The sequence below is a fragment of the Amblyomma mixtum genome, chromosome 4 (assembly GCF_055824585.1).
Source record: "Amblyomma mixtum isolate Tamu chromosome 4, ASM5582458v1, whole genome shotgun sequence".
In the NCBI taxonomy this organism is placed as follows: Eukaryota; Metazoa; Arthropoda; class Arachnida; order Ixodida; family Ixodidae; genus Amblyomma; species Amblyomma mixtum.
The window spans coordinates 116,551,330-116,578,087 of NC_143015.1; the positions used below are offsets into that span (position 1 = coordinate 116,551,330).

General features: G+C 44.2%; 1 protein-coding gene across 1 annotated transcript in view; it reads right to left on the reverse strand.

Moving 5' to 3' along the window:
• LOC149348024 (DNA-dependent protein kinase catalytic subunit-like) overlaps positions 1-26,758 on the reverse strand; it is a 135,063-nt gene that overhangs the window by 64,381 nt on the left and 43,924 nt on the right. The window contains exons 27-47 of the mRNA XM_089587872.1: positions 26,058-26,156; positions 23,708-23,835; positions 22,490-22,584; positions 21,618-21,720; positions 20,494-20,627; positions 19,218-19,287; positions 18,131-18,276; positions 15,619-15,763; positions 11,222-11,423; positions 9,499-9,930; positions 8,766-8,953; positions 7,368-7,503; positions 6,882-6,971; positions 6,531-6,598; positions 5,561-5,663; positions 4,726-4,856; positions 3,715-3,922; positions 2,718-2,893; positions 1,979-2,153; positions 969-1,034; positions 637-795 (exon numbers count right to left, since the gene is read on the reverse strand). Coding sequence (XP_089443998.1) covers positions 637-795; positions 969-1,034; positions 1,979-2,153; positions 2,718-2,893; positions 3,715-3,922; positions 4,726-4,856; positions 5,561-5,663; positions 6,531-6,598; positions 6,882-6,971; positions 7,368-7,503; positions 8,766-8,953; positions 9,499-9,930; positions 11,222-11,423; positions 15,619-15,763; positions 18,131-18,276; positions 19,218-19,287; positions 20,494-20,627; positions 21,618-21,720; positions 22,490-22,584; positions 23,708-23,835; positions 26,058-26,156 — 3,054 coding nt within the window. The remainder of the gene's footprint in view (positions 1-636; positions 796-968; positions 1,035-1,978; positions 2,154-2,717; positions 2,894-3,714; positions 3,923-4,725; positions 4,857-5,560; positions 5,664-6,530; positions 6,599-6,881; positions 6,972-7,367; positions 7,504-8,765; positions 8,954-9,498; positions 9,931-11,221; positions 11,424-15,618; positions 15,764-18,130; positions 18,277-19,217; positions 19,288-20,493; positions 20,628-21,617; positions 21,721-22,489; positions 22,585-23,707; positions 23,836-26,057; positions 26,157-26,758) is intronic.

The following is a 26,758-nucleotide window of genomic DNA, read 5'->3' on the forward strand; positions in this document are numbered from 1 at the left end:
AATACAATGTGTCATAATTTTTAACAATTTTAACAATTAACAAGGTGTTTTAACAATTTTTGAAAAGGAAACTTAAGGGGAGATGCAGCTTTGAAATCACGAAAATCTCTAAAAAAAATCGCATTTTACAAAACACCAGATTTCATATCTATAAGGTTTTTCTAATTATATCCCGAAAGATTTTCCCTGAAAATTTCCCCATGCCGATATTGGCAGAACCTTGGCGGAAACTTGCACAAGTACTGCTGCCAGTCGCCGAGAATGCAATCGCCTTCAGAAGGGACAGGCGAGACCTTTACCACAGAAGCACACCGACAGCACGATCATCTAAGGAAGCGTCAGGCGAGACGCTTGGCCACAGAAGAGGAATGAGAGCAAGAACACTTTGGAAGCAGAAATACGGATCAGCACACACGCATTCCTGCATTGGGGTAGTCTAGACGTAGCACGGATTACACTGCAACTTTTTTATAAATCCAGGTAATAAATCAGGGGTGCTCAAATTATGCGATTGAATACGGTAGTTTCACAGGTAGTTAATTTTCATTAAGCAAGCAAAATGATGCAGCAAAATTCGCAAAGTGATTGAGATTGCTTTAAACCAGAGTTTTAATGACATCTGACGAGTGTGCTCACCAGGCCGCTAGCTGACAGGCTGTACTGGCTCGCCTCCTTGGCAAGGCTGCTTCCTTGAAGGGATGACAGGGTCCGCCGGCCAGGAGACGGATGCTGACCGCCCCCTTCCAGCGTCTCTTCCGTCATGCCAACGATTTGACGGTTTTTCCGGTACGGTGCCTACACAGTTGCAAAACATCAGTTTGCCACGCTTTAATAAGAGGGGACACTGCAAACAACTACAAGCCGGCTAGCACTGAGAGATTAGCACACACTAATGATATAAATCTGATAAACCTACACGACTCCTAAACGCCTAACGGCACCTAGACCCCTTAACATGCAAGGCTTACCTCAATCACCAGTGGAAAATTGTACGTCTTCAGCTCCTCGGTGATGTTGTTCCAAACAAACTCTCCCTGAAAGGACAATGAACAAGTGAAAAAAAAAAAAAATCTGCAGTATAGCAGAACAGCTTGCGTTTTCTCCCGAATGAAAACACAAGTGAAAGATTGAAGAAGTGAAGCTTGTTGGGCCAGTTGGTGCATGTTAAGTGGAAAACCAGCGGAAGGATGCGTTCACAAGCAGGAGAAGTACACAGGACAGCTTTGTCTTGTGTACTTCTCCTGCTTGTGAACGCGTCCTTTCCGCTGGTTTTCCACTTAACATGCATAAGAAAATGCACATCGACCAAGCTGCGTAGTTTACTTCTGTTTGTGTGTTCAGCTGAATACGGTACTGCATTACTTAACATGCCTTTCATTGGTCTTAGCTGCACTAGCTTGCGAAGAACTAGACAACAGAAGCTACACCCCACTGAACGATAGTTGGCTGTCCATCAGATTTGAAAATCAGCATTGTCTACATATGCCTAAAGCCGAGCAATGAACTCTGATGTAAAATAATCACACACACAAAAGAAACAAGTAGTCTTGAAGTTAAAAAAGTGCACACTGAAAAATGTTTCATATACAGTCGAATCTTGTTATATAATGAAATAACGGATATAACGAAGGAATGGCTAATTTCCTTGAAGCTCCATAGAAGCCCACAATGAAGCCCACTGTAACAAAGTAATGGCTAGTAATGGTGGGGGCCCTTCAACTTCACTATAACGAGGTTCAACTGTGCACACAGAAGCCAAACACATGAACAATCTGGAGTGCTTTCCAGGCTGAACAAGGCTTCGAGGCTTCTCTCAACTTATTCAAAAAACTTATAATTATGAAGTACCTAATGTGTGCACTTGGAATTCTCATTTTTCGCAAGTTCAGGCTTGAAGTTGGTGTTTTCAGCGACACTAACTCTCAAGATGAGCTGAGAGAATAAAAACAAACTGCCTGAGGCAAGTTTAGTGGTTCACCTTGTGGGGGTTTTCCTGGAAGAGAAAGACATCGTAGAACTTCGCATCGACCTGGGTGCACGAGACGACGGCCATGATCACATTGTAAGCTGCACAGCGAAGACAACGCCACAAGTCCGCATTTGCATCAGTATTGCCAAGCTCGCCCCTTTCCTTTTTCAGCATGTTGGTGTGCCTGAAATTAAAACGTCACGGCTATAGAGTACGAAACAGTGGAGGCCATGCGCACTATCTGAGCACCTTCCTTTGACTTCTCATGTGGAATTGATTTCTGTGTTAGTTAAAAATTGCACTCAAAACATGTACAGTCAGGGACAAAGGTCTCCAGACCACGTGTTCCTCTAACAAAGCCTATAGCTCTGCTATTAGTCGGCGGCTGGAGACCACAGTTGTGGAGGTAAAAGTTAATTTTTTGTTCTTTCATCTCCACAAGTGCGGTCTCCAGCCGCTGTCTGATAGTAGAGCTATAAGCTTCGTTTGAGGAACACGTGGTCCGGAGACTTTTGTCCCCGACTGTACATCCATAATGCATTCTAAAGCCTCAACAATTTCAAAGAATTGTCCTCGCATGTGAGCCTGTTCCCAAAGTGACAGTACATTAAATTTTATTACAGCCTAAACTTTTATCTACCTCCACAAAGCAAGATGCGCTGAAAATCCCCCCACAGCACAAATTGTGTAACATATAATGAAATAGTGAGCTGGAAATTTCAGCAGCGCATTCAGCAGCGACACTTACTTGGTAACCTCCTTGGTGAGCTCATTTCCAACAGAGGCAGTGATTCCCCGAGCCCGACAGAAGGCGTTGTTGATGGCCGACTGCTTTCCAGAGACGTCGTCCTTGGGCGAGCAAGAGTAGAGCACCTCGAGACAGGACAGTGCCACAATCTTGCTAGTCAGCTCCCATTCTGAGCGCTGAAAGACAGAGCCATGGCTGCTCAACACTCATAGAGGGCAAGCAAGTACTACATGGCATTCACCAACAAGCCATCCAGCTCAAAAATTGATCACCATTCAACAAGCCACGACACTGACTGCAACCCGATTAAAAAAAGAGAAAAACATGTCCAAGCCTTTAGGGGATAATTAATGCAATTTGAAGTTTGCCTATTTAAGTACACCGGTATTGACATTCTACCCAAGTCTAACAACAAAACAGCTAGTTTCATGAGCTCTATAGACAGGGCAAGAAATTAAACACTGGTACCACAGCCATTGGCAAGCTTTGCACACAAACCGTGATGACGTCAGGACAGGTTTTGGAGCATGTATCATTGAGCCTAGGCTACATATCCATCCATTCCCAAACAGTGAGCCCGCAGTCTATTTCATCGCTGACATCAGGAGTCTGATCCTCGAGTGCTGAAAAAAAAAAAAACTTCTCTTTCTAAATTCACTTTCCTCAGCAGTATGCACATCTTCTGCTGCTGAATAAGCATCAAGGCAGCCACAGACAGCCAAAAACAATCAATTATACAAAGAGCAAGATCTAGATGGAGTTATCCTCAGGGTCACTTTAAGGAATCCAATAAAGCCTGCAGACATTAGAACGTTTCATTCAGTACGACTCCATGAGAGCAACGAACACTGCTCAGTGCTTCAGCAATGACAGCCTTTGTAGTAGGCATGCCAGCCTGCAAAATACGGTAAGGTAAAGTAGGGTGAGGCACGTGCAAAATAAGGTGAATGCAAATCTAGCCAACGTTGACTAACATTCAAGGAAGAGAGGGTCTTACCTCACGCATCTTCGATGCAACCGTGTCTGTGATGTCCCCAACATTGTCGACAAAGAAGTGTTGAAGTGAGGATTTGGAACTGTGCCTGAGAAGCTGCGGAAGAAGCCTGGACGCAATTGACAGTCTTGCCGATTTCCGGAGGCCACGCAGAGTGGCCGCACACTTGTAGGCCGTAGTCAGCAGCTGCTGCTGCTTTGCCTCCGAACACCTGAGATGAAGTGAACCACCATGTTACACATTGCAGCAGCCAATCATTGAGAACTAAGCATTATGCAAGTAATGTGAAAGGTCAGAAAAAAAAAAACATCACAAGAATGTTAGGATGGTTTTTTCCCATATCAGTCAATACTTCCGAAGTAGCCTGAGCAGTCTGTGAAACACAGGGGACCAGAAAGGTGTACAGAGGGCAAAACGCATGCCTAGAACAACCAAACTCTGTGTTCCGGAGCTCACAAAGCCGCCGCAACCGAGAAGGCAAAAAATGACAATGGAATTCTATGAGTTTAACTGCACGTTTACATCCAGACCATTTTTAACCAAATATTACCGCTAGTTATTGCGTGTTACGCGCGAAACACACTCAGAGCTTGACTAGACATGCGTTTTGCCCTCTGTACATGGCAATGTCAACGGCAAGGTGCGTTAACATATAATTGTTTTGTTGATGCCATACAAGCATCAATACAGCTACAAAGAGCCATGGAATTTTTACTGAGAGCAAAAACTCAAGGAGAGTGCCGAGTTAGGCTGGTTGGTTCATGTTGAATAGTATGAAGAAACAGCGCTGACAGACGGGATTTGTCTGTCTCTTCTTCCGTCCTGTCCATCAGCACTGTTTCGTCGTACCAGAACAAAAACTGCATGGATTCATCCACAGTGTTTCTTGAAAGCTAACTTCTCAAGCGAGCAAAGCCCTCCATACAAACTCCTCGATCAAGAAAAAGGAAAGCATGAAAAAATAAAAGACAGAAGAAAGCCTTGAGACACAAAAAAATTTACAAGACAACATGCCTGGGCATAGTACGGCGTAGAGTGTGAAGTACTTCTGGTTCGAGGAAATGGTTCTTGTCCTCACGGTAGAGCACACGGAGCAGAAGCTCCAACAGTACAGTGCTGCCAGTGTTCTCGAGGCCAGCCAGAAGCTGCAAGAGAATGCACAAACACATCACGTGACTTGGTACATGATCAGGGTTAAATAAAAAGAGCAAGAAAAAATATAACACCACCTTTCTCGCATATGCTGCACAAAACATTCTTGAAAATTACTTTGGGTGACAGTAGTCAGAAATGCCCCGCTGCGGTGGCTCAGTCGCTACGGCGCTCGGCTGCTGACCCGAAAGACGCGGGTTCGATCCCGGCCGCGGCGGCTGAATTTCTTTGGAGGAGAAATGCTAGAGGCCCGTGTGCTGTGCGATGTCAGTGCATGTTAAAGAACCCCAGGTGGTCGAAATTTCCGGAGCCCTCCACTACGGCGTCTCTCATAGCCTCAGTTGCTTTGGGACATTAAACCCCAATAAACCAAACCAAACCAGCAGTCAGAAATCAGAAGTTTAATATGCAGCACACAGGGACAAACTGCATAAATCGAGGAAGGTCTACTGGCCATTCAATGCGGCAGAAATGTCAGGAAAGGAACAAGGTACCCAATCTTTTTCTCAGCTTGTTCACATCTTTACTCAGATGCTTCGATCATCACATTACCATCAGATAACCTTGCATTACTGGCATCATAATGTGATGATGTAATTCTATAGCCAATTTCGTCAGCTGGAACATTGGGTGGACTTGCTTTCACTGTCCAGCTGATAAAAGGGACTTCGGGAGTATTCATTCAACAGATTTTCACCTTTCGCATTGCCTGGACATAGCCGAGGAGCTCAGGGGCACCAGGAGGCAGCTTGGATACTTCCATGGGGAAATGCTGCAAAACCATCTCTTCCAAGGCATCTCTGTTCACAGTTCAAGACAAGATAAAATCAGGCTAGAAACGCATGACAGCTGCTTTCGCAGTCAAGATCCCATTGAGCCAATTAGATTTTTGCGCATTATGTGCGTAGCACAGTGTTTCAAGCCACTATGTGCTTGGAGTCTTGATAATCACTAAACAAAGAGAACATCTTGATGTTGTTATAGAGGCCATGCTGCATAAGGAACCATTATATACTGGTGTTTGAAAGAAATACAGCAGAATCTTGATTATACGAATCACACAAGACTGTGAAGGATATTTGTACGACCCGAAATTCATATCATCCAAAAACAAATAATATGTGCATGCTGAAGCAGGAAAAATGCATGCATACAGGCCCGTTATGGTTTAGGTATTTATTTATGGCCACACACTACCATTCAGTGCTCACGGTGCATACGGCGTGACTGAAAAGTACGGCACCAGCGATGAAGAAGCCCCAAAATTTTACACACTGCCCACAATGCACTCTGGCTAAAGAATGTTGCAAATTCGTATCATACCGAAATTTGTATCAGCCCTCAGAGTAGGACCAAGATTCTACTGTATTCACTCAGACATATTGACTGCCTTCAAAAGTTCGCTGAGCAACATCCCACACAAACCGCATATTTTGCTGTATGCAGCTGATCTCCAGGCTTTGCTATAGTGCACCTGAGGCTAACCATACTTTTGTGCAAGCACAACAAAGTGCACTTTGGATTGAATTCCATTTTCTCATGACTCATTGCATTGTAGGAACACAAATTTCGCACACCCTACTCGAGGATTTGGATGACACTTTGCCACGGGGCAACAGTGCAGTCAGGCAGAACAAAGAAAGGATGCTGCACTGCAACAGTCCTACCTGAGCCTGTCACTAGTTTCTTGACGTGCTTCATTTGCGAAAGCCGAGACCAATCCCAGGGCGAGAACCTGATGAAGTGCAAAAGTTATATGCTTCACATTAATGACTCTGCACAAAACTACAAACAAATATTTATAAATAAACAAACAAGAACTGGAAAAAAACAAAAGCACTTGCCCAATTTCATTTAACTATAAGATTAATAGAGCATGCACAGCATGAGATCTTTAGAAATGCTCTTCAGGTAACGCTTCAGGTATGCAAGTAAGCCACCTCTGCAAAGCTGGTATGTACCACAAAGGTGCTGAGTACTGCATGCTAAGCCTGTCAACTTAAACGTGCAGGCCTTACCTTATCGACGAGGGTAGCAGCTGGCCTCCGCAGCAGGTTAAGAAAAAGTGCAAATAAGGTTTCAAAGTGAGGGCTCTTTGGACTCGCAATCTGTAAAGACAAGAATGAAAATTCAACCCTATGTAGATGAGAACTGAGACGTGAACACATCAACAACATGCCCTCATGAATATGCTACCACAACTTCCTTATTGCACTTACTTGGCAGTACAACAGCTGCCTTGCCAAGCAGCTGCTTTATGAAATATGTGAAATGTTGATAGGCTCCATTTCTCATAAATGCAAGCACACATTACTTTGCACAAGGGTTCTCACAGAAACTGTAATGCCTAACAAATCTTGAAGAGAGCCTTAAACAAGTACAAATAACTAGGCTGCATCGATGAGGCCCTCAGTGAGAAATAAATCATCGCTCTGCTCTAAGACTGGCAAGCAAAATTTTGTGTACTAACAAAGAACGTAAGAACAAAGATGGCTGCCACCTACCTCGGGATTTAGTAGCACCAATTTTTCCAGAACGAGAACTGCAGAGTTGACCGTGGTCTGAGCAGAGCCTTCGTCGAAAAAGGGGGCTAATTTGGACCACTGTTTCATCACCTCGGATGACAGAGTGGAACCGTGCCTGTGATCAACGGTGAAAAATGCGGAAAAAGAGAAGCAGTAAAATTTATTAAAATAAATGCAGTAGCAAATCAAAAGGCATTATATACAAAATGACAACCATACTCAAATGAAAAATGTCTGCCCACAAAATAATCGCAAATAAATGCAGTAAAACCTCACTAACCTGAGCTTTAAGGCAGTGGAAAAAAAAACGTCTGAATTATCCAAATGTCGAATTATTGAATGCAACCCCCCCCCTCACCAGAACTGTCAGTGCATGAAAGTAAAAGTAATTTGGTGAAAACCTGGGCAATGATCATCTCCTTTTAAGACAAAAACTACGTGACAACAATAAGTTTTGCATTTCTGTCATATCATTTAATTTGTGCACATTATCGGGAGTGTCAGAAGCAGGACTGCTGAGTAAGAGTAAAGTCTCTGTGGCTTCTTTCAGTGTGCAACGCGGTAGAGCTGGGGCTTCTTGACATGCACTTCACAGCACAAACAGCATGTAATGAGCGCGGAATTTCACCGCACTGGAATAATGGATACATCACACAGACAGAAGCTAGGGCAGTTCGCATTGGTGTCAGAGTAGCATGACCCCTTCGAAAAAAAAATTAAAAGATCAGCGACAAGGCAATCATCTCTTCTAAACAGTTCGCACCTCTCGGCTGGCTGGCTGGCTGATATGTGTGGCCGATAGCCACCATCGCCGCGAACTGGCAGCGAAGCTCCGAAAACAAAACTATGCGGCCAGACTCTCTCAGCCCATCGAGAAGGGCCTGCCAATTGTCCACACATTAGCCATTTCGCACACGTCAGAGGGGTATAGGAAATGATGCAATATGCAGTTCAGGCCTGAGAGCAAATATCTGAATGCTTGCTTACTGAGCAGGTCATACCTCGACGTGGCACCACTTCGCCAGGGCATCTGAATAAACGAGCTTCGAATGCCATAGACTTATGCGCCCATTCGGTGAGACTCCGGCAACAGTTTGAATGTCTGAATTATCGAGGTTCCATTGCACAGACATGCCAAAACTTGATTCTATAACAGGGCTGATGCCCACTGCAAGTGCTTATGCTGACTCATTAAATGCAAGATGTTTTACAGCCTTCGTGATGCATTGATGCTTACAACATTACTGTACATATCAGCAGTACTTGGGAAAGATAAAGCAACCAACGCACAACATCAAAAATGAGCACAATGAAAATGAGGTGTTCCTAAAGTCACAGCTAGAGAGAAGCAAGTCTAGTCCAGTCAGCAATGCTTACACTGAAGCCAGCTGTTTGTCCTGAAGAACATGGTTCAGCACTCGGGTGAGAATAGCATTGGCACTGCTGGTCATTGAGAGTGACGCTGGCACAAATGCGTGGGCGTTTTCGACGAAATGATGACACAACTGATCCCCCATAGCATCCCAGGCCCTGATGGGCTCCAAGCTTTCAAGGATCTTGCTGGCCTGAACAGAAAATGCAACACACCATCATTTTTTAGAATCCTATTCATCATCATCATCAGCCTGACTATGCCCACTCTGCTAAACTTTTGCAATGTTGCATACATTAGCTAACAAATGCATGCAAGCAAACTTAAATGTCATTACTTCAATGCCGTGCTGTTGTATGGTTCTGAGCCTGCCAGAGTACGGGTAGCTTTTATTGCCCCCGATGCATAAACACTGGTTTTTGTTACTTTCTACACCACTAAGATTTTTATGCGAATAGACTAAGGGGCATGTGAAAATTTCTCTTAACCCAAATGAATGGGCGCTTCAAAGGACAGAAAAATAGAAAAAATACGGAGGAGATCCCAAAGCAAGCACATGTAATCAAACTTTGCCATGTAGTTATTTGAGCCAAGTGGCCAAAAAGATGCATCACGAAAAAAGGCACGACTCACATACCAACTCTTCTGAAAAAACAAAAACAAACCACTGCTGTCACGGGATTGGGACATGACCGGACAGTATGGTACGCATGATTTTGACAACAGAATCACACTTACGCTAGCTCCAAGGGCGGTGGCGAGCTCCAAGAGGTGCAGGCACAGTTCCTTGGCGAGGGGAGTTGGTGAAACTGTTTGCTGCCCTCCCAAGAACCTTGCCACAGCCTGAACGGGAGCCAAGGCCGCCTCTGGGTCCACCTTGGTGATCTTGAGCTCGGCTAACAGGCGGTAGCCGGACACAAGTCCCGCCAGTCTCAGGAGGTCTTTCTGCTGCTGCTGCTGCTTTGGATCTTCATCCATGGGCTCCGCATCAGCTGCTTGTGATAGCTCCAGCGTTTCAGGTGGACAGTTAAGTTCGTTTATGTCCAGATCCAGAACGCTTTCAATAGAGCACTCGGGCCGCTTTGTGAGAAAGTCAGAAAGCGCTGAGGTGAAGCAGGAAGACAAGAGGTCTGGAAAGGTGGCTGACACTTGTCTCAGGAACCCCAGCATCTGCACACGGTTCCCCACCACACAGTTCAGCAAAACTTCAAATAAATAACATAAAATACAAGAAACAATGATTACTGCAAGCCACGAATGTCTCAATATGCTGCAATGCCCTCGTTGCAAAGAATGCCCTTAAATAGAGAACCCCAAAAAATTTAACTGGGTAATGTCAGGTGCAGGCTATCATAAGGAGAGATCAGATCGAACACAGCACAGAGAGAACTACGCGAACAAAACAGGTCAAAGCTACAACAGAACACAAAGCAATCTGGAAAACCCCAAAAGGTATGCATTTTGAACCTCAGCTGAGCGCAGCTAGTCAATTCTCATCAGGCATCTCCTCTAGTATGGTTAATTCTGCAGTATCTTGACTATGGTTACAATATAAGATGTGCTCTAATTATCACTTTATCATTTTGCTCAAGATCGCAATCATCATCAAAGTCAGTTCTTTGGATAACACTTTGCTGATAAGATGTTGCTGATAAAACGACTGGTGTACTGGTGTAGGCGCCAAATATAGCATCAGACTGTATGGGACAATAAAGTAATTTCCCCAGACTATAGCTTGAAAACTGAACTATAAAATTCTGCATTCAGGTAAGAGCTGAAATCATCAAATATGCGAAAAAAAAGTGCAGCCGTTACCTGCATATATACAGTAAACGATATCCGCTGTTTGGACAACCCTCAGTACTAAAACGAATGTTAAATCAAACAAGATCTGTTTTTACGGCCTTTAGACTGTCCTTTACCATCCAAATTAGATAGTACTCGAGATAGTTTCATCATGCACTAAATTTTATTTCACTGCTCTCATACACCTAGAAATCACACAGAAATGCTGCTTCAAAATCCAAAAGATGTCCAGTTTAAAGGGACACTGAGGAAAAACTTGTTTAAAATTTAAGCATCATTAAATTGCCACATTCTAATAACTTAGAAGCTCTTTACAGTGAAAATGGGGCTTTCACAAGATATAAAATTAAAGAAAATTAACTATATGATTATCGTTGCCACTGGCCATTTTCCCAAGCACAATAATCTTTCTTCAGCTGCCCTAATTACCCCAACGTCATGACAGTGTGTGTATCTCAGCCTTGGCTAAACCCCTATTATTTTCCAAATGGTGATCAGGGAGCACTTTTAGTTGCTGCGATCAGGAGTTTGAATTATGTGAAGGGAAAAATAATGTTCCATTTTTAAAAGGACAAAGAGAGGACAAATTGGATGCAGTTGTCCTCAGCATTTAAAACACCACAGAAATAAATATCCACAACAAGAAAAGCAGTACCTCAAGGGGAAGCTGGTTTGAAACTTCAAGGTCGGACAGGTCGAAGCCTGCCTCAGATGGCAGCAGTACGCAGACAACACAGCACTTCCAGAAGGCTTCCGTTTTCCAAAACGGGTTTGGTATTGTCGACATGGATGATGGGGCACTCTTCATCCACACCGTCAGAAAATTGAAAAGCCGTACCGTCACAGAACATTTTGCCCTGGGAATGGCAAAAAGAGACAAGTAAAAGAGTTGCTAGTATATATTACATTTTTGCTGCTATCAAGTTTGAACGAAGTTTCACGCTCAGTGAGCACCAAAGTACAATCTATAATAACCAGTGAATAAAGAGAAATTAAAAGCTTGTTAATTTAGCCTCTGTTAATTCGGGAATCCCGATAATTCAAATTGCTGGCTCGATCTCGGCCAACAGCCATTTAAGTCTGTGATGTTGTTCGTTTGTAAATTTGGGCGCTACTGGTCTCACACCCGTTAATTCGAACTGACGCCTGAAGGGAAGACATGTCCAGGTGTAACTGGCATGGCAAGAGATGGCCGAAACAGCCTTGCTCAAAACTTGAATTCCGTACTGCGGAGTCACTCATGATCGCACCTCTGACAACGGTGTTCAGTGACAAACGTGACAACTAACGAATGGCCCCGTCTTTGAGAATAGTTTGACCGCTTAGTTTCGGCACCTATTGCCCAGTCTTTCACCAAATAAATTTACCGTGATGCTAGCAGTTCTTGACATGATGGACATGAAACGACGAAAAGGCACACAGCCTAGGAAGAGAGCAGAGGGACAGTGTGACGTTGCACTGTTTCACGTCTATCATGTAAAACCAACTCGCCCAACAGTTTGTGCTTTCAAATTCTTGGCAGTTCTTTTGGGGTCAATTGATAATTTGCACTTTCAGATAATTCGAACATTTTTTTCAGGCTCCTTGAATTTTGAATTAATGAGCTTTACCATATTACACGCAGACACAGGCATAAAAAATCGCCAGTGGTTAGCATGCTTGCGTAATGCGACAATCTGCAACAGCTGTTTGTGTTGGTGAATGCATAGTTCGCCGTGATATACACTGTCGCCCTCTCAGATCGGATGTGCAAATGGTTCAACCTCTAGTTCACGCCACTGCACACAGAGGGCGCCACGAATCCGCCGCACAGTAAATGAAGCCACTTTTCACTGCACCTCGTTATTCCTCCATGTTACGCTGCCAACACTGCGGATGCATAAAACTGCCATTAACTGCTGTCACAGTAAGATACCATAAAGACGCTAGTTAGGTATTGTGAAACCAGCAGTTGCTGTAACACTTCTGATTGTCAGCTCTACAGCGCCCTACTCCAGATGCATTGCATATAAGGAAGCCAGACCGAATGAGCAAGACGGAAACGAAGTGCTACTGCCTACATTGATGGCTCACCTCTCTCTAGATGGCCCTATCTTACATTTTCCGTGTTGTACTGCCATTCACTGTATTGACCGGCATAATGAACATACTTTTTAGTTAAAGAAGGAAAAGGTTATAATTCCGGAGATACATAGTACAATATGCACAGCAAGGAATTAAAATTTTTAAACTTTTAACGAATAATGTAGGAGAGTGTATTTATTGCAGGTTTGTTATGCAAGCAAATAAATACAGTATGCTTAAGTGACATGACATTGGTGTAATGCTATCTTCATATTTGAGTAAAAGTTCAGTTTATTGGCCTTAACCAAAATACAGTTCTAAAGTGTGGGTGTTCACATGAACGTGCAGAAAAAAATTTCACACCCGATGATCCAAAAGTGCGTTCTCTACGACCTTCCTACATTCTGTTCTATAGGTCATTAACATACAGGAAGATATTATGATGCAACGTTTATAGATACTTTTTTAGTTCCATAACTCCTCCGCTGAAAGCGGGCGCTGCTTGTACCCGGGCGGTGAGAGGGCGCTGCAGTCGAGGTTTGCGCGGTCGCCGGCGCGCACGCGGCCCCTCTCCCGCCGTTACTACTTAGCCCGTGCCCGCGTTTGTCGCTGGCTTTTTTTTGTCCATTTGTGTTCCTGTGCGCTCTGCGAACACGTGGTCCCCATCGTGCACTCAGAACAACAAACGCTGCTGGCCGTGAAGCAGCTTTCGAGCGCGACGATGCAACTTGCTTCGTGCCCGGCTGTACCAGCGGGTACAAGAGCAACTCGGAGAAACGCCATCCGGACGGAAGCAAGAGGAAATATCAAACTCATTGCATAAAATCAAACCGTTGAGACCCTGCGGGTGACACTGATGTCAGTGCTGTCCATTATAGACTTCCTACACAACAAGGGCGTCAGCTATATTCTGACAGCGAAGTTAAACCAAGACCCGCGGTAATTAGACTGGCACGTTGAAAAAGCCTAGAAATGCTCATGTATATATATATATATATATATATATATATATATATATATATATATATATATATATATATATATATATATATATATATATATATATTTTAATCCAGAGATTTTTTGGCCTAGTGAGGTCATATGGAGGTGACGAAGACCACCCTACAGTGACGAAGTTCAGCCAATTATTTAGGCTGCTTTCTCTTTACACACCTGGTGAAGTAGCTGTGAAAGGGAACTGTGAGACGGGAACTGATCGCGTCTTACTTAGTGCCTTCAAAAGCCTCGGAGAAAAGCGTCGCGACGCATTCATCCAGAAAAAGGCTAGAAAGAACAGATCTGGCAGGAGCTGATGGCGATACCTTTCAGGGGCCTCTCTAATGCCTCTCTAACGCCTCCAACGACCACAGATTCCATCACCAGAAGAAACAGCCCTGTACTATTTGGCAGGCTATGTGGCTTTCAAAAATAAAAATAAAGCGAAATGTGAACTCTGCAAAGCGGACGCACTTGGCAGGCAGGATTCTCTGCCGCGTGAGGCTATGCTCATTATTGAGCGCGACTATGTCAGTGGCAGTTTCGCGTACCCTTCCAAAAAGATGTTTGCCTGTGTAAGCGCGGTAGAGGGTACTATAAAACAGGCTACAAAGGGCGAGTTGTTCGGCGACCTGTTTTGGAACGTGCTGGATTCTCTTGTAAAAAAAGGCACGTATGGTGTTGGTTGTCCAGAGCATGCTGAGGTGTTCACAGCTCAATTAATTTACTTTTATTTAGTGACGCGCATGCACTTTGCGCGAGCAAAGTGCTTGGAAAATAGTAGCGCCGTTAGAGCTCAAAGAGAGCGAAAGAAGGCGAAGCTTGTCTCACAAATTAGTTGACAGCAAATTTGTCAACAACGATGTTTAGTGGGTTTCTGAATAAAATTTTTCTATTTAAATGCCAAGGGCCTTGAGTTGCTCTTGCATTTCGCCTACACCGGTATTAAACTCGCGGCTTTCGGGAAAGCAGCCGCGGGCCGTAGCCACTGAGACAGCGGCGGGTTTTATTTGCACCAGCATTGCTGTAATAAAACGTAAAAGTAATTTTGTGCGAAATGCGAAACACAACAGCCAGTCGCGAAAAACTGGTTCGGCGAATAATCCGAATCTATTGAAGTAGCAAGGTTAGGTTCATCGCACGAGAAGCAGAATCGAAGCATGCATTTCGTCATTGCCCGTACAAAACGGCCGCTTGTGACACTGCTCAGAATACCGCCCTTAAGTTCGCAAACGCGCTAAGCACACACATGTTATGTAATACCTCCGGGCAAGAGCCGCAAACAAAAAACAGCAGTCGCGCAGCGATGATTCGAATGCGAGTGCTCGCGCAAAACGCTGCACGCTAGCAGACGACTCTCGCTCTCCTAGCTCAACCCGCGATTGCAGCGCCGCGGTGGCGGGGACGGCGACAGGCCGCCTGCTCCCTACGGGCGCTGCGAGGAGTTATGGAACTAAAAAAGTATCTATAAACGGTGATTATGATGCATACTGAAATATACAGTATATGTAGCAGAGTACACATTTAAGTCAAACTTTAAAAGTACCTCATCGTAAAACAGGAGATACTTGGGTGCTATTTGGAAGCTGATTTAGGCAAAGCAAGCAACATGGAAGGCTGCTCAGAGAAACCGTACTGCTACACAATCCCTGAAATGGCGATTACGTAAGAGCATAGCAAGTACTTTTCAACTTCTATTGGTACTTGGACTGCACAAATGATGTGTTTTTTAAAAACACCATGAGGAACAGATGTGGATTACAGTGTTCATGATGACTGACAAAGGCATATCCAGCCTGAAGCACTGCTGCCAGTAAGGCTGGTTTATTACATCATAAAAGAAAACACTACACAGGAAGAGTGGTACCGAAGCATATAAATGACAAAGTGCCGAAGCGTACTTTTCATCGGGGACATCACCTGCTTGAGAAATTAGAAGAAAGCATACACTGCACGGCATCTGGTAGAACACAATCAAGAGGAAATGCTCACAAATTAAATGCGGATGTCCCTGTAGGTGTGCAGAGTAGTGAAGCGGCCTCTTCATCACTCAGTGCCTCGTGCAAATTTTCACATAGGGTGAGACGTTCCAGGAACTTGGCGATTAATGGGAAAATAAAGCTGGGCTTGTTGGGCACTGAAAGAAAAACAAAAATAATATCTATGCTGTCATAATAATAACAAAGAGCACCACCATAACGAACACTACCTAAGTCCAGGTGGGCGGAGCATGGCTTGATACTCTCACTTAGTAATTCAGTACAAGCTCATTAATTCAACCCCCATTAATTCGGGAATCTACAGGTAATTTGAGCTTCCGGTGCAGTCCCAGCTAACGGCCATATGAGCCTATGGGGCCGCCGCGGCGGCTCAGTGGCTATGGTGCTCGGCTGCTGTCCCGAAAGACGCGGGTTTGATCCCGGCCGTGGCGGTTGAATTTCTTTGGAGGAGAAATTCTAGAGGCCCGTGTACTGTGCGCTGTCAGTGCACGTTAAAGAACCCCAGGTGGTCGAAATTTCCGGAGCCCTCCACTACGGCGTCTCTCATAGCCTTAGTCGCTTTGGGACGTTAAACCCCATAAACCAAACCAACCAAACCAAACCATATGAGCCTATGTCATAGGATGCTACGGGTCTCGCACCAGTCAATTCAAGCGAGCTCCCGAAGGGAGGCCGCATCCAGGCACGACCGGCACGGCAAGGGATCGCCACAATAGGCTTTCTCAAACCTATATTGCATGCTGCAGAGTTGCCTCCACGCGTCTTACATACACACAATGGCAGGCGTGATGAAAAAAAGATGGTCGATTTGTGCAGTTAAGTCAAATGCGAATTAGGTGCACTAGCAGTTCGGTTTTCACTTCGGATCCGGTGTTCAGGTCCAGTACACATGAATGGCAGTTGTTCGGATAGCGATAGTGGTCATTCTTTACATTCATAGGTCCCTGGGAATCTTCCTACCACTCCTGGCGCAGTGGTACAGCGGTCAAGCAATGCGCCACTGCCCTGCGATGGCAGGTGCTGCCATTGGAGGGACTTGGGTTGATTGGGATGGATTGTGATTGACTCAGGTTGCTATTCAAGAGCAGCCTCTCGCGATTGATTGAGCTGCCGCCCGGCACAGTGGGCAGGATGCTCAAATCACCTGCAAAAGCATTGATGAAAATGTGAAAAAAAAAGTCACTGTCCTGCTGTTCTCATGACACAAGCAAGGGACCATTGCCCAATCTTTTACCAAGGAAATTTACCACGACGCAAGCAGTTCTTGTCACATTTTTCTGAGTCGTTCAGTAATTTGAGCTTTCACACAATTCAAAGATTTTCTTCAGTCCCTTGAAGTTTGAATTAACAAGCTTTTACTCCACCGAGAAATAATTTTGCAACCACTGGAATCGATGCAGCAAACCTGTGATTACAGTGGGTGGGGGGGTTTGCCTTTGGCTTTTACTGGTTTCACTTTGGGGGTGATGATCTAGCGTGTTTGCAAATGGGAATGCCGCAGCTGTGTGCATGAACTTTGCAGCAATGCTTGGTAAACATATCCGTTGCTCACACAGTATAGTAGGGCACTTGTTCTCTAAGCTTTGGGTGCACGTAATGCAAACCTCAAACGTCATTAGGTTCAAGGCGCTGAAAACTTCGGACAGAACAGAGGGCTTGCTCTCCAGTAGGGCCTTCAGGTTATTTTTGTGCCACAGGCAGTCCCACACTAAGCATGCATATCCAAACGAGTTCTTGCAGAACATTCGGACGAACACCTTGTAGAGCATTCATGGCTCTCTTAGGTTCTTCAGCCATCTATTGGGACTTGGCTTCAACCTCGGCCTTGCGCTGTTCATCGTTCAATTCCTTTCTTCTTTTCTGCGGCACTGCTTCCACTGCACAGAGCGGCATCTGCCTGTCACTTTTTCTTTTGCTTCAGCCTCCACCTTCTGGCATTCAGCGCAATTTTGCCTTCTTGTTGCTTCAATCGCTGTTCTGCGGTAGTTTGGATCCGTTTCTCATTGATGTTGCTACGCCATTGGAGTTCAGCACGCCTTAATGTCGCTGGATGTCGGTGGATATGTCGAGCAGCACCTCAGACAACATTCGAAATCATATTAAATTATCTTGCACTCAACAACTGCAAATAAAATTTTCTAGAACGCATCTCCTTATGCTCGTAATACAAATCGAAATTTTGTGTCTGCACCCCTTTAAAAAGCACTGATATCACCGCAGATTGTCAAACAAAACAGAAGCCTCTTTGCTAGGTTATGAAACCTCCGTTTTCAGTGATAGTAGCAGAGCTTATTTGTGATTAGAATGCAGTAATCTGTCAATAAAGATCAACTTCAATTCGTCTTCGGTGTCCCATTGACCACACAGCCAAGCACACTGCATTAATCCTAAAACAGTGAAATTTCTTCGGCGAAATTAACAACCAGATCTGCAACCTCAAGTCTTGAACACTTCCTCGTCAAATACAGCATCATAAAGGACCTTTGATTTGTCATTGTAGTCACCTTCAAACAACAACTTTGGTTCCAGAAGTCGCTGCTCCAGGATCCAAGTGTAGCACTCAAGAAGACCGAGGAGCTGGTCACAGAACTTGCGGATACCCGTCAGGTTGCTCCATGCGCCAGTTGTAGCAGAGAGACCTTCTTCAAACCTAGAGAAATTGAGCAGTAAACAAGAATGAATGTAAAGAAAAACATGAAGCAATTTCGTGACTCCCTAGATACCGTATTTACTCGCAAAATTTGTGTCCACGCATAATTTCTGCACCCTCTACTTTCTATTCGGGTTTTTAAAAAAAACTTTTACTCGCATACTTGCGCTCTCCGCTGCACCAGACCACCAGCACGTACACGGACGCTCAAGGCAGGCTTGAGAAGGTCGACGCGGCCCTGTCGTGTGCAATTGTGAAAGGTGTGAGTGGTGAGGGCATTAACTGTGCGCGCTCAGCTCGTTCTGATAGGGTTATTCTAACTATTAGAATTAAACAATTATATGCTGTGTTCCTAGATATTGCTGCAATACACATCCTTGTTAAGGATATTTGAACACCACAGACATCACTCAGGATAACTTCCAGGCATAGCTAGCAATAGCTGGAAGAATGCCAGATACAACCTATCACACTCCCAAATTAGTTTTAACAAACCAGGTATTAAGCCCAGTTCACATGCACCTGCAAGTAGTGTATTGAAAAGGAGGGAACAGACCAATACGGGTGCTTATGGAACCCACAAAAGCAGCCTGTGGAAACTAATTTAAAGAGCGCTGCTTTACATGCTATGAATAAAGTAGGTTTCAAATGTAGTCATACGATTAAAGCAGAAAAGGCAACCCCCCCCCCCCCCCCCCAGGAAACAATACACATGCAATTGAAATCACAAAAAACGAAAGTGCGGATGAATGTTTGCAGTATTTCAATTTAAGCTGCTGGCGCGAATAAAGAATACAATCTAGGAAACCAATGCACAAAGAACAACCAAAAAGTGTTTTCATGAAAAACACAAGACTATATTTCATTTAATGAGAAAAGATGTTCCACTCTAACACAGAAACAAACTCCAATAAAATATGAACAAGGAAAGAGAAGCATACCTCTCAATAAAAAAGGAACTGCCATTGGCCTTAAGCAGTTCTGACATGTAGCTGCTGTGAGTTGGAGATCCTGCACATCAGGAAGTAAACAACAAAAAAATGACATTTTCTTCTAATCAGTGCCGAAAATTCAGAAGGCAGCCTATCTTGCCAATATAGATCAAATCTGCTCAGCATAACAGTGAGAAAAAAAAAAAAGACTCCATCATACCTACAGACTTCTGTTCTCCTTGCATTGAAAAGGAATGGCACAAAAGAATGAAAAAATGGCTGCTACACATTAAATGCTTAAAAAAATAAAGAGGAACAAACAAACGATCCTTCAACCTTTTACTTAAAAAGTTCAAAAATATTTCACAGAATGTGCTACCGCCGCGGTGGCTCAGTGGCTATGGTGCTCGGCTGCTGACCCGAAAGACGCGGGTTCGATCCCGGCCGCGGCGGTTGAATTTCTTTGGAGGAGAAATTCGAGGCCCGTGTACTGTGCGATGTCAGTGCACGTTAAAGAACCCCAGGTGGTCGAAATTTCCGGAGCCCTCCACTACGGCGTCTCTCATAGCCTTAGTCGCTTTGGGACGTTAAACCCCATAAACCAACCAGAATGTGCTACAAGAATGTGCCTTTGGTCTGAGACCGGTGCTCCATTTTTATTTTTCTACGTTCTGTTTTGCTTCTTGAAACAAGCAAAGCATAATGAACACGTCAGTTTTGTTTTTTTACCTCTAACGACTAAACTTAGAATTGTGGTTACCAATGTATTTTAATAATATTAGTACTAGTACAATGCACTAAATTCCACACAAACATTTTATAAATGCACTGCCAATTATGCATTCTATATTTCAGTTCCATCTCCAAATCACCATGGCAATGTCTTCAGCAACAGCTGTGCAAAGTTTGTATTTTCCAATGAAACAATTGGAGAAGAACCTGTAATCCAATTGCCAAGCTGATCAAAACCTCCCGTCAAGAAAAAGGAAGGACACAGAATAAGCTGGGCTAGGGTTCCAAAATTTCAGCTTCCCTCCAGAGGCCATGTTCAAGAGCCTTATTCATTGAGCAACACTCACTTTACTGACAGCAGTTCAATGAATGCTAGTGAACAATGCTTCTGCAAGGAAGCAAACCCCTTCCAAATCTTGGCTGTTATCTTTCCTTCTTCTCGACACGAATCCAACAAGCAAACATACGAGCTTTCGCTGACACGAACAAGCGACCATACAAGCTTTCGTCAGACTCTTGACTACACCGCAGCTTCAAAGAAGGTGCACATCACCTGGGAGTCTCGGAACCAGGGTCCAGACAAGTTCCATACACTTGCGGCGGCAGTCAGACTGTGGGCAGCTTGTCTGAAAGAGCAGCCACTCTACGGCCAACGACAGGGTCACCGGCCTGCTTTCACCATTGCCACTGAGAGAGACAGAAAAATCGGTACAAAAGGTACAATCAGCAATGTGCCGGAAACAACACCTCTAAGCAACAGCCTCCAGCATCTTAGCATTCCACTAAACATGTGAGGACCATCAACCATAGTGGGTTGTCTAAAAGAAAATTCAACAAACTGGATTACTGAATGAGACGGATCATGTGTGAGATGTTTTCGCGTACACAATGACACAAGACCATTATACATGTGTTCACAGCCAAATAATGACTGCACACTTGTTTCGTTAAATTATTACACTGCGCTTTTCACCACATTCATACAATAAGCTGTCATCACAGCTACTACTTCAATTGTATTGCTGGTGGGTCCAATGATTACTTCGATAACTTAGCCACATGCCTTCAGAACACCTTTCAACCAAATCAATGTCCTGATTAACAAGCCCCCTCATGCTCCATAATGCACATCACAAAATTTAGAAAAATATGTGTAAGAGTTCACATAAAAGCACAATGTTGTAGGCCAGAATTTGATTTAGAAGCCACACATAACATATACTATCCAACATATGGTGTGAATTTAAACGAGAGTTTAGCTGACGTTAAGGAGAAAAAAAAGAAATTGAGCTGCCAAAGTGATGGCAGAAAAACTCACTGACAGTTACCACCACCCCGGCATATGGCAAGATTCTGCGACAGCTGTTTTTGGTGTTGAAGTGCTGCCTTCTCTGCTCAGACACTTGCTGTGCACAGAGGGCGCCACAAGCCCGTGACGCAGAGAACAGCACAAGCACTAGTTAATACCACTGCGTACAGAGGGCACCATGGATCCATGATGCAATGCTCACAACAGCGCCACTTTCCTTTTTCTTCATACTTCAAGTTACGCCCCCTATGCTAACACTGATGCCGCAGAACCGGGAAATGCGCCTTTAACTGCGGTCGCAGTAAAAAGCTCATTGCTTGCGCCACTCAGGTCAAGGCATTCTGCTTCAAGATAAAATGCTCACTCACAATGGCCATCGTCGCTTGCTCTTCGTGCCACTCAGCAGAGCGCTTTTGACACTGACTATTCGCAGAATGTTGTCCAATGCCCGGCAACAAAGCTCCCTTGAACCTGGCAAACGACCAAGGGGACACTGTCAGTGTGGTCACAGCAACAGCTTTATGCCCCCAACAGGGCAATGGGCTGACAGCAGAAAAGAAACACAACTGTTTCACAGATTTTCCACCTTCGCTCCTTCCGCACACTATACAACTAGTAATGTGTATGCTATGCAACGAACAGTTTATAAGCGCACACAAACACTAACTATAAGTTAAGCTGCGAATGCTTCAAACCATTCCAAAAAGCGCCAAACAATTTTCCCCAATTGCACTTTTGATGGAACGAGGTAGCATGCATATTAAATGCTCATACATGAAGCAGTGTTATAACTTATGAGTTCCTAAACTGAGTTTTGTTGGACTCTTGAGTTCCTTGGTGTGCCAATATGGGTTCTTTGAACACTTAAATCAATGCATGCCTTAATCACCCCCTTCTTTTCACTCAATTTATTTTGACTAATCACACTGCAATTGTTTATAGCAAGTTGTTTCTCTATACAGACTGTCATTATTATCTGAACAAGGGAACTTTTTTAGGAATAGTTCACCTGCGTGCTCTTTTTTGCATGCGCGTTAGGCAGGATGAGTGCTTGTCAAGCAGGATGAAATGGAAGACAAGTACATGGGATTCCTCAGCAGCTTTCTGAAAGCAGGTGACTTCACCGAGGTTAAAATGATCTGGAACCTTTGTTTTGTTTAATCCGCGGACAGCTATACCTCATTCTAATACAACCAAGAAGGGCTAAAGGATTGAATTAGCTGCATGACACACAACTCACCGATGGTTTTCTCATCAACATGAGCAAGCTTCAAGCTGTCAACAAAAAAGGCCAAGGTTTCCAGAATGAACGCGTCCACCAGGGACTCCTCCTCCCTGCAATATAAGCCGGCACAGCTCAGTATTTATGGTACTCTCTGCTCGGGCAGGGCATGTAATGCGAAGGCAGGATAACCCCTGGTCCTCAAGGGTAACGGAGTAGATTCCAAGCGTAGCAGGGGGTGGCAGAAAGTTAGGTGGGCGGATGAGATCAAGAAGTATGCGGGGATACAGTGGCCGCAACTGTCAAAGGGCAGGGTTAGTTGGAGAGACATGAGAGAGGCCTTTGCCCTGCAGTGGGCGTAGTCAGGCTGATGAAGACCCAAAAAGCGCGGGTTCGATCCCAACTACGGAGGTCGCATTTTGATGGAGGCGAAATATTAGAGGCCCGTGTACTATGTGATGTCAGTGCATGTTAAAAGAACCCCAGGCTGTCGAAATCATCCAGAGCCCTCCACTATGGCATCCCACATAGTCTGAGACGCTTAGCGATGATAAATCCCGTGAAACCAAACCTAACCATCCTCTGAGAAATTAGCAACATTCTCAGATGAAGCCTCATATGAAGCAGGGGATTCAAACTGCCCCGGCTTTAGTGCAGACACCAGAATTTTCAGGCAAACCTATTCTCTCTTCAATGCCACACAGTATTTGGGCTGATGGCTAACTACAACCAACAACAGCTAGGAAAACTAACAAAGTGTTAAAAAAAAACTGATATTCACTTACAACTAAAAAAACTACTGTTCACACAAGCCTATGAAATACCTAAGACAATGCCCTTCCATCAGCGTTCTTCTTCCAGCCTTCCCTCTACCTAAGGCATTCTTTGATCCATCCCAACAGCATGGAGCCATGCAAAAAATAAATTTCGTGCAATTTTTTACTGTTATTGAAAAAATCCCCAAATTCCCAAATCCTTGATTACCAGACAACTCATTTCTACACTCAAAACAAAAAAGAATAAAAAGAGAGCATGCTATCTTCTAGTGCACTCCCTTCTTTAAAGGAGAGTGTGCCAGGGCATAGTTACTCACTTTTTACTCTCAAGTAGGCATATTCGTGTTTAGAGTGTAATTACCACTGTTTCAATTTCTCTGACCGTTTCGGCTTCCCTTCAATGACAACGCGTAAGCAATGAGAACAAGATGAACGAGAGGCAAGGGATCAACTCGCTCACCTGAGCAGGACGTAGATGTTATTGAAAACGAGGGCTGCCCCAAGGCGCTTAGATGCACTCGGGTGGCGACAGTAGCTGCACAGGCGCCTCAGCACGGATTTCACGTTGGTCGGGCTCTTCTCCAGATCCTGAGAGAAGGACAATGTCACGATGCCAAAGCAACTTATCTTCTGAAGTGCGGATCTGAAATGTGGTAACTACCCTGGATTGGTGTTGAGTGCATTCTATAACTGTGATGTGAAACACAATGGCAATGCTGCAGCCAAGTAGTGTAAGGCTTTGATCTAGGGCATGGCTTCAAATGCCAACCGATGCGTTGCTGGTCATTTCCTTTTCCTGCTTAGAAGCAGTCTCACCCTTCCGACAGCAGTGTGCATTCTAATCACTTATTTATGTCCACGTTGTTTTTCTAGCATGGCAAAACTGCACGCATGAGGCTCCATTGCATTTTTGGAATTTTTTCTTCTTTGGGGGTGGTGGGAAGGGGGGGGGGGGGGGGTTATTTGAATTGTAGCTTCTTTAAGTCTTAATTACGAGGTTTTAGTATCTGTCATGTTATTTTTAACTGCCAGTCATGTCAATTCACGAATTTCATTCTGTTCCTAATTTTGCATGACCACATGACAGGTTTCATGAACTGTTTTACTGTCTAATCAAGATACACATAGTTTTTCTTTTTTTTTTATGGGATTGAGACATTCTAGTTGTGTTTGTTTAAGCTGCAAAGATTATGCCCTGTTCTGAGAAAAAAAAAAAGAAAACAGGGAAGCAACATTTGCCTATCCAGCTTTCTCTTAAAGTATTTTGTACTGAACAGATATTCCAAGGCATTTTTTCTGCACATTCCTTTCCATTCACATTCGAAAATTTAATTAATTTGCACACCTACATTGTTCACTTTGAAAACAAGTCTCTGGCAAAAAAACACACAACATACTGGGTATGCTCAAAGAATGAAAAAGCTGCATGTTCAGTGCTTAAGCTTAAATAGAAACCTGCTATGGTAAACACGGATATAGTAAAGTGAAACTACAGCCCCATTTCACCTTCCCTATAAGACTGCTCATTTTACTTCGTTTGTAGTCAAGATTTTTTAACAAGAAATGGCTACAGTAAAGAGCGCCTGGCCGCGGCGATGCAGTTTCTGCGAAAAGATGACATCGTGGCACACGCGAAGCCTAAGATCGTGGGGCGAACATTCGCAGGCAAATGGACGCCAAACAATAAAACAACGTTTTTTTTTTTTTTTTTTTTAGCTGGCTTCACCACCAAGCTCAAGAGCGTGAGGAGAAGTCGACTTTTCAAAGGTATTGGGGCCGTGAGGCAAAGTGCGCTACGCGCACGGAAAACAAAAGCTAGCTATGAACATAGAAAGAAGGCGGCTCGGGTCACTGAGGAAGGAAAGACAGTAAAGGTGCAGTGAGGTGCAGAGAAAGGAAGAAAAGGGCGAACGCTCGCAGCACACGGCAGCACGAAGCGCGGCTAGAAGCGGAGGTGTGGTGGCAGTGCACAGGCGGTTTTGCCGCACTTGATTGTGCCGCGCACGTTTCTTATCTAATGCCTCTTAAATGGCACTGAGGCTGCGGAAGACTACACCGTGGTCAATGCAAAGCTTTCATTTTTACCCGAAGTCAAACTGGCATTATATTCATAGTGGCATTGTATTGATACAAATGCGGCATTTCTGCAAGACATAAATGAAATCGAAAATGTGATAACATAAAATATGATACTAACTGAAAAATCACAAAAGGGGGTTGATAAGAGCAGGATGAAAAGTATTTCAAGGTGTTTCTTTTATAAACCCACACTCTGTATTTAGTAAGTAACCAGAGAGCATCCTCAGAGCCATGCTATCACCAACAACTAAAATAGTAAAGACCCTGATTTTAGCTGGTCGAGTTACTTTACTATACAGGGGTTCTACTGCATACAAAAGATTGGCTACATTGCTTCTTTAGTAGGGCAAGATCCAAACCTCTTTTTTTCCTGCCAGTAATTTTCACTGCCAACTTTAAACAAAACCAACCATAACCCTAGTGACACTGTGATTACTGTGGACATTTATGGGAGTGCCGCCGCGGTGGCTCAGCGGTTATGGTGCTCGGCTGCTGACCCAAAAGACGCGGGTTCGATCCCGGCCGCGGCGGCTAGAATTTCTTTGGAGGAGAAATTCTAGAGGCCCGTGTACTGTGCGATGTCAGTGCACGTTAAAGAACCCCAGGTGGTCGAAACTTCCGGAGCCCTCCACTACGGCGTCCCTCATAGCCTTAGTTGCTTTGGGACGTTAAACCCCATAAACCAAACCAAACCATTTATGGGAGTGCTCAGAGTGCTTAAGACTGCTTGCCTTTGGAGATGACTGCTTTATGCTCCATGCCACAAATTCTTTCAGGCACTGAGCGGCAAAGTCCCGCACTGTCGTCTCCTGTGGCTGCGTGACTGTGTCCTGCACAGAAAATGTTGGCACAGAAACTTTCATGTATTCAATCCACCTCTGATGTGTACCGGGAGAAGGGAAAAGAAAAGCAACAACCGAATCAATCGTTGAACCAATTCGAAAGCGAGTGAAAAGTACAGTCTTTGTCAAAAGTAACCAGGTTGCGTGGTTTGCTTCTAGCTCGTACAGTGGAGCCCTTGCAGCTTCCCTGAAGTTGAAATGGCCGTTAAAGGTAAGGACTGGGGGTCTTTTTACATTCCAACATCTTTTCATCTTTAGGAAAGCCACAAGGGCTCCGCTAAACAACCTAGAAGCAAACCATGCAGCCTGGTTACTTTTGACAAAGGCTGTACTTCAACGTACGTGTAACTTGATACAAAAAGATGTGCTGAGATTTATATCGTATCTGTGCACTTCGCAAGTTGCGCAAAACACATAGGCAGTGTCACAGAATTTTGCCTGTACTACAAAGGAAAGACATCACACAGGATTAACATACGCTGCACCGTGCAACCACCTGATGACAGCTCTGCTATGCATCCAACTTATTCGATACGGTCATGTAAAGAGAACAAAGTCTTAATAAGAGAAAAGAAAAGGCTGCTTTAACT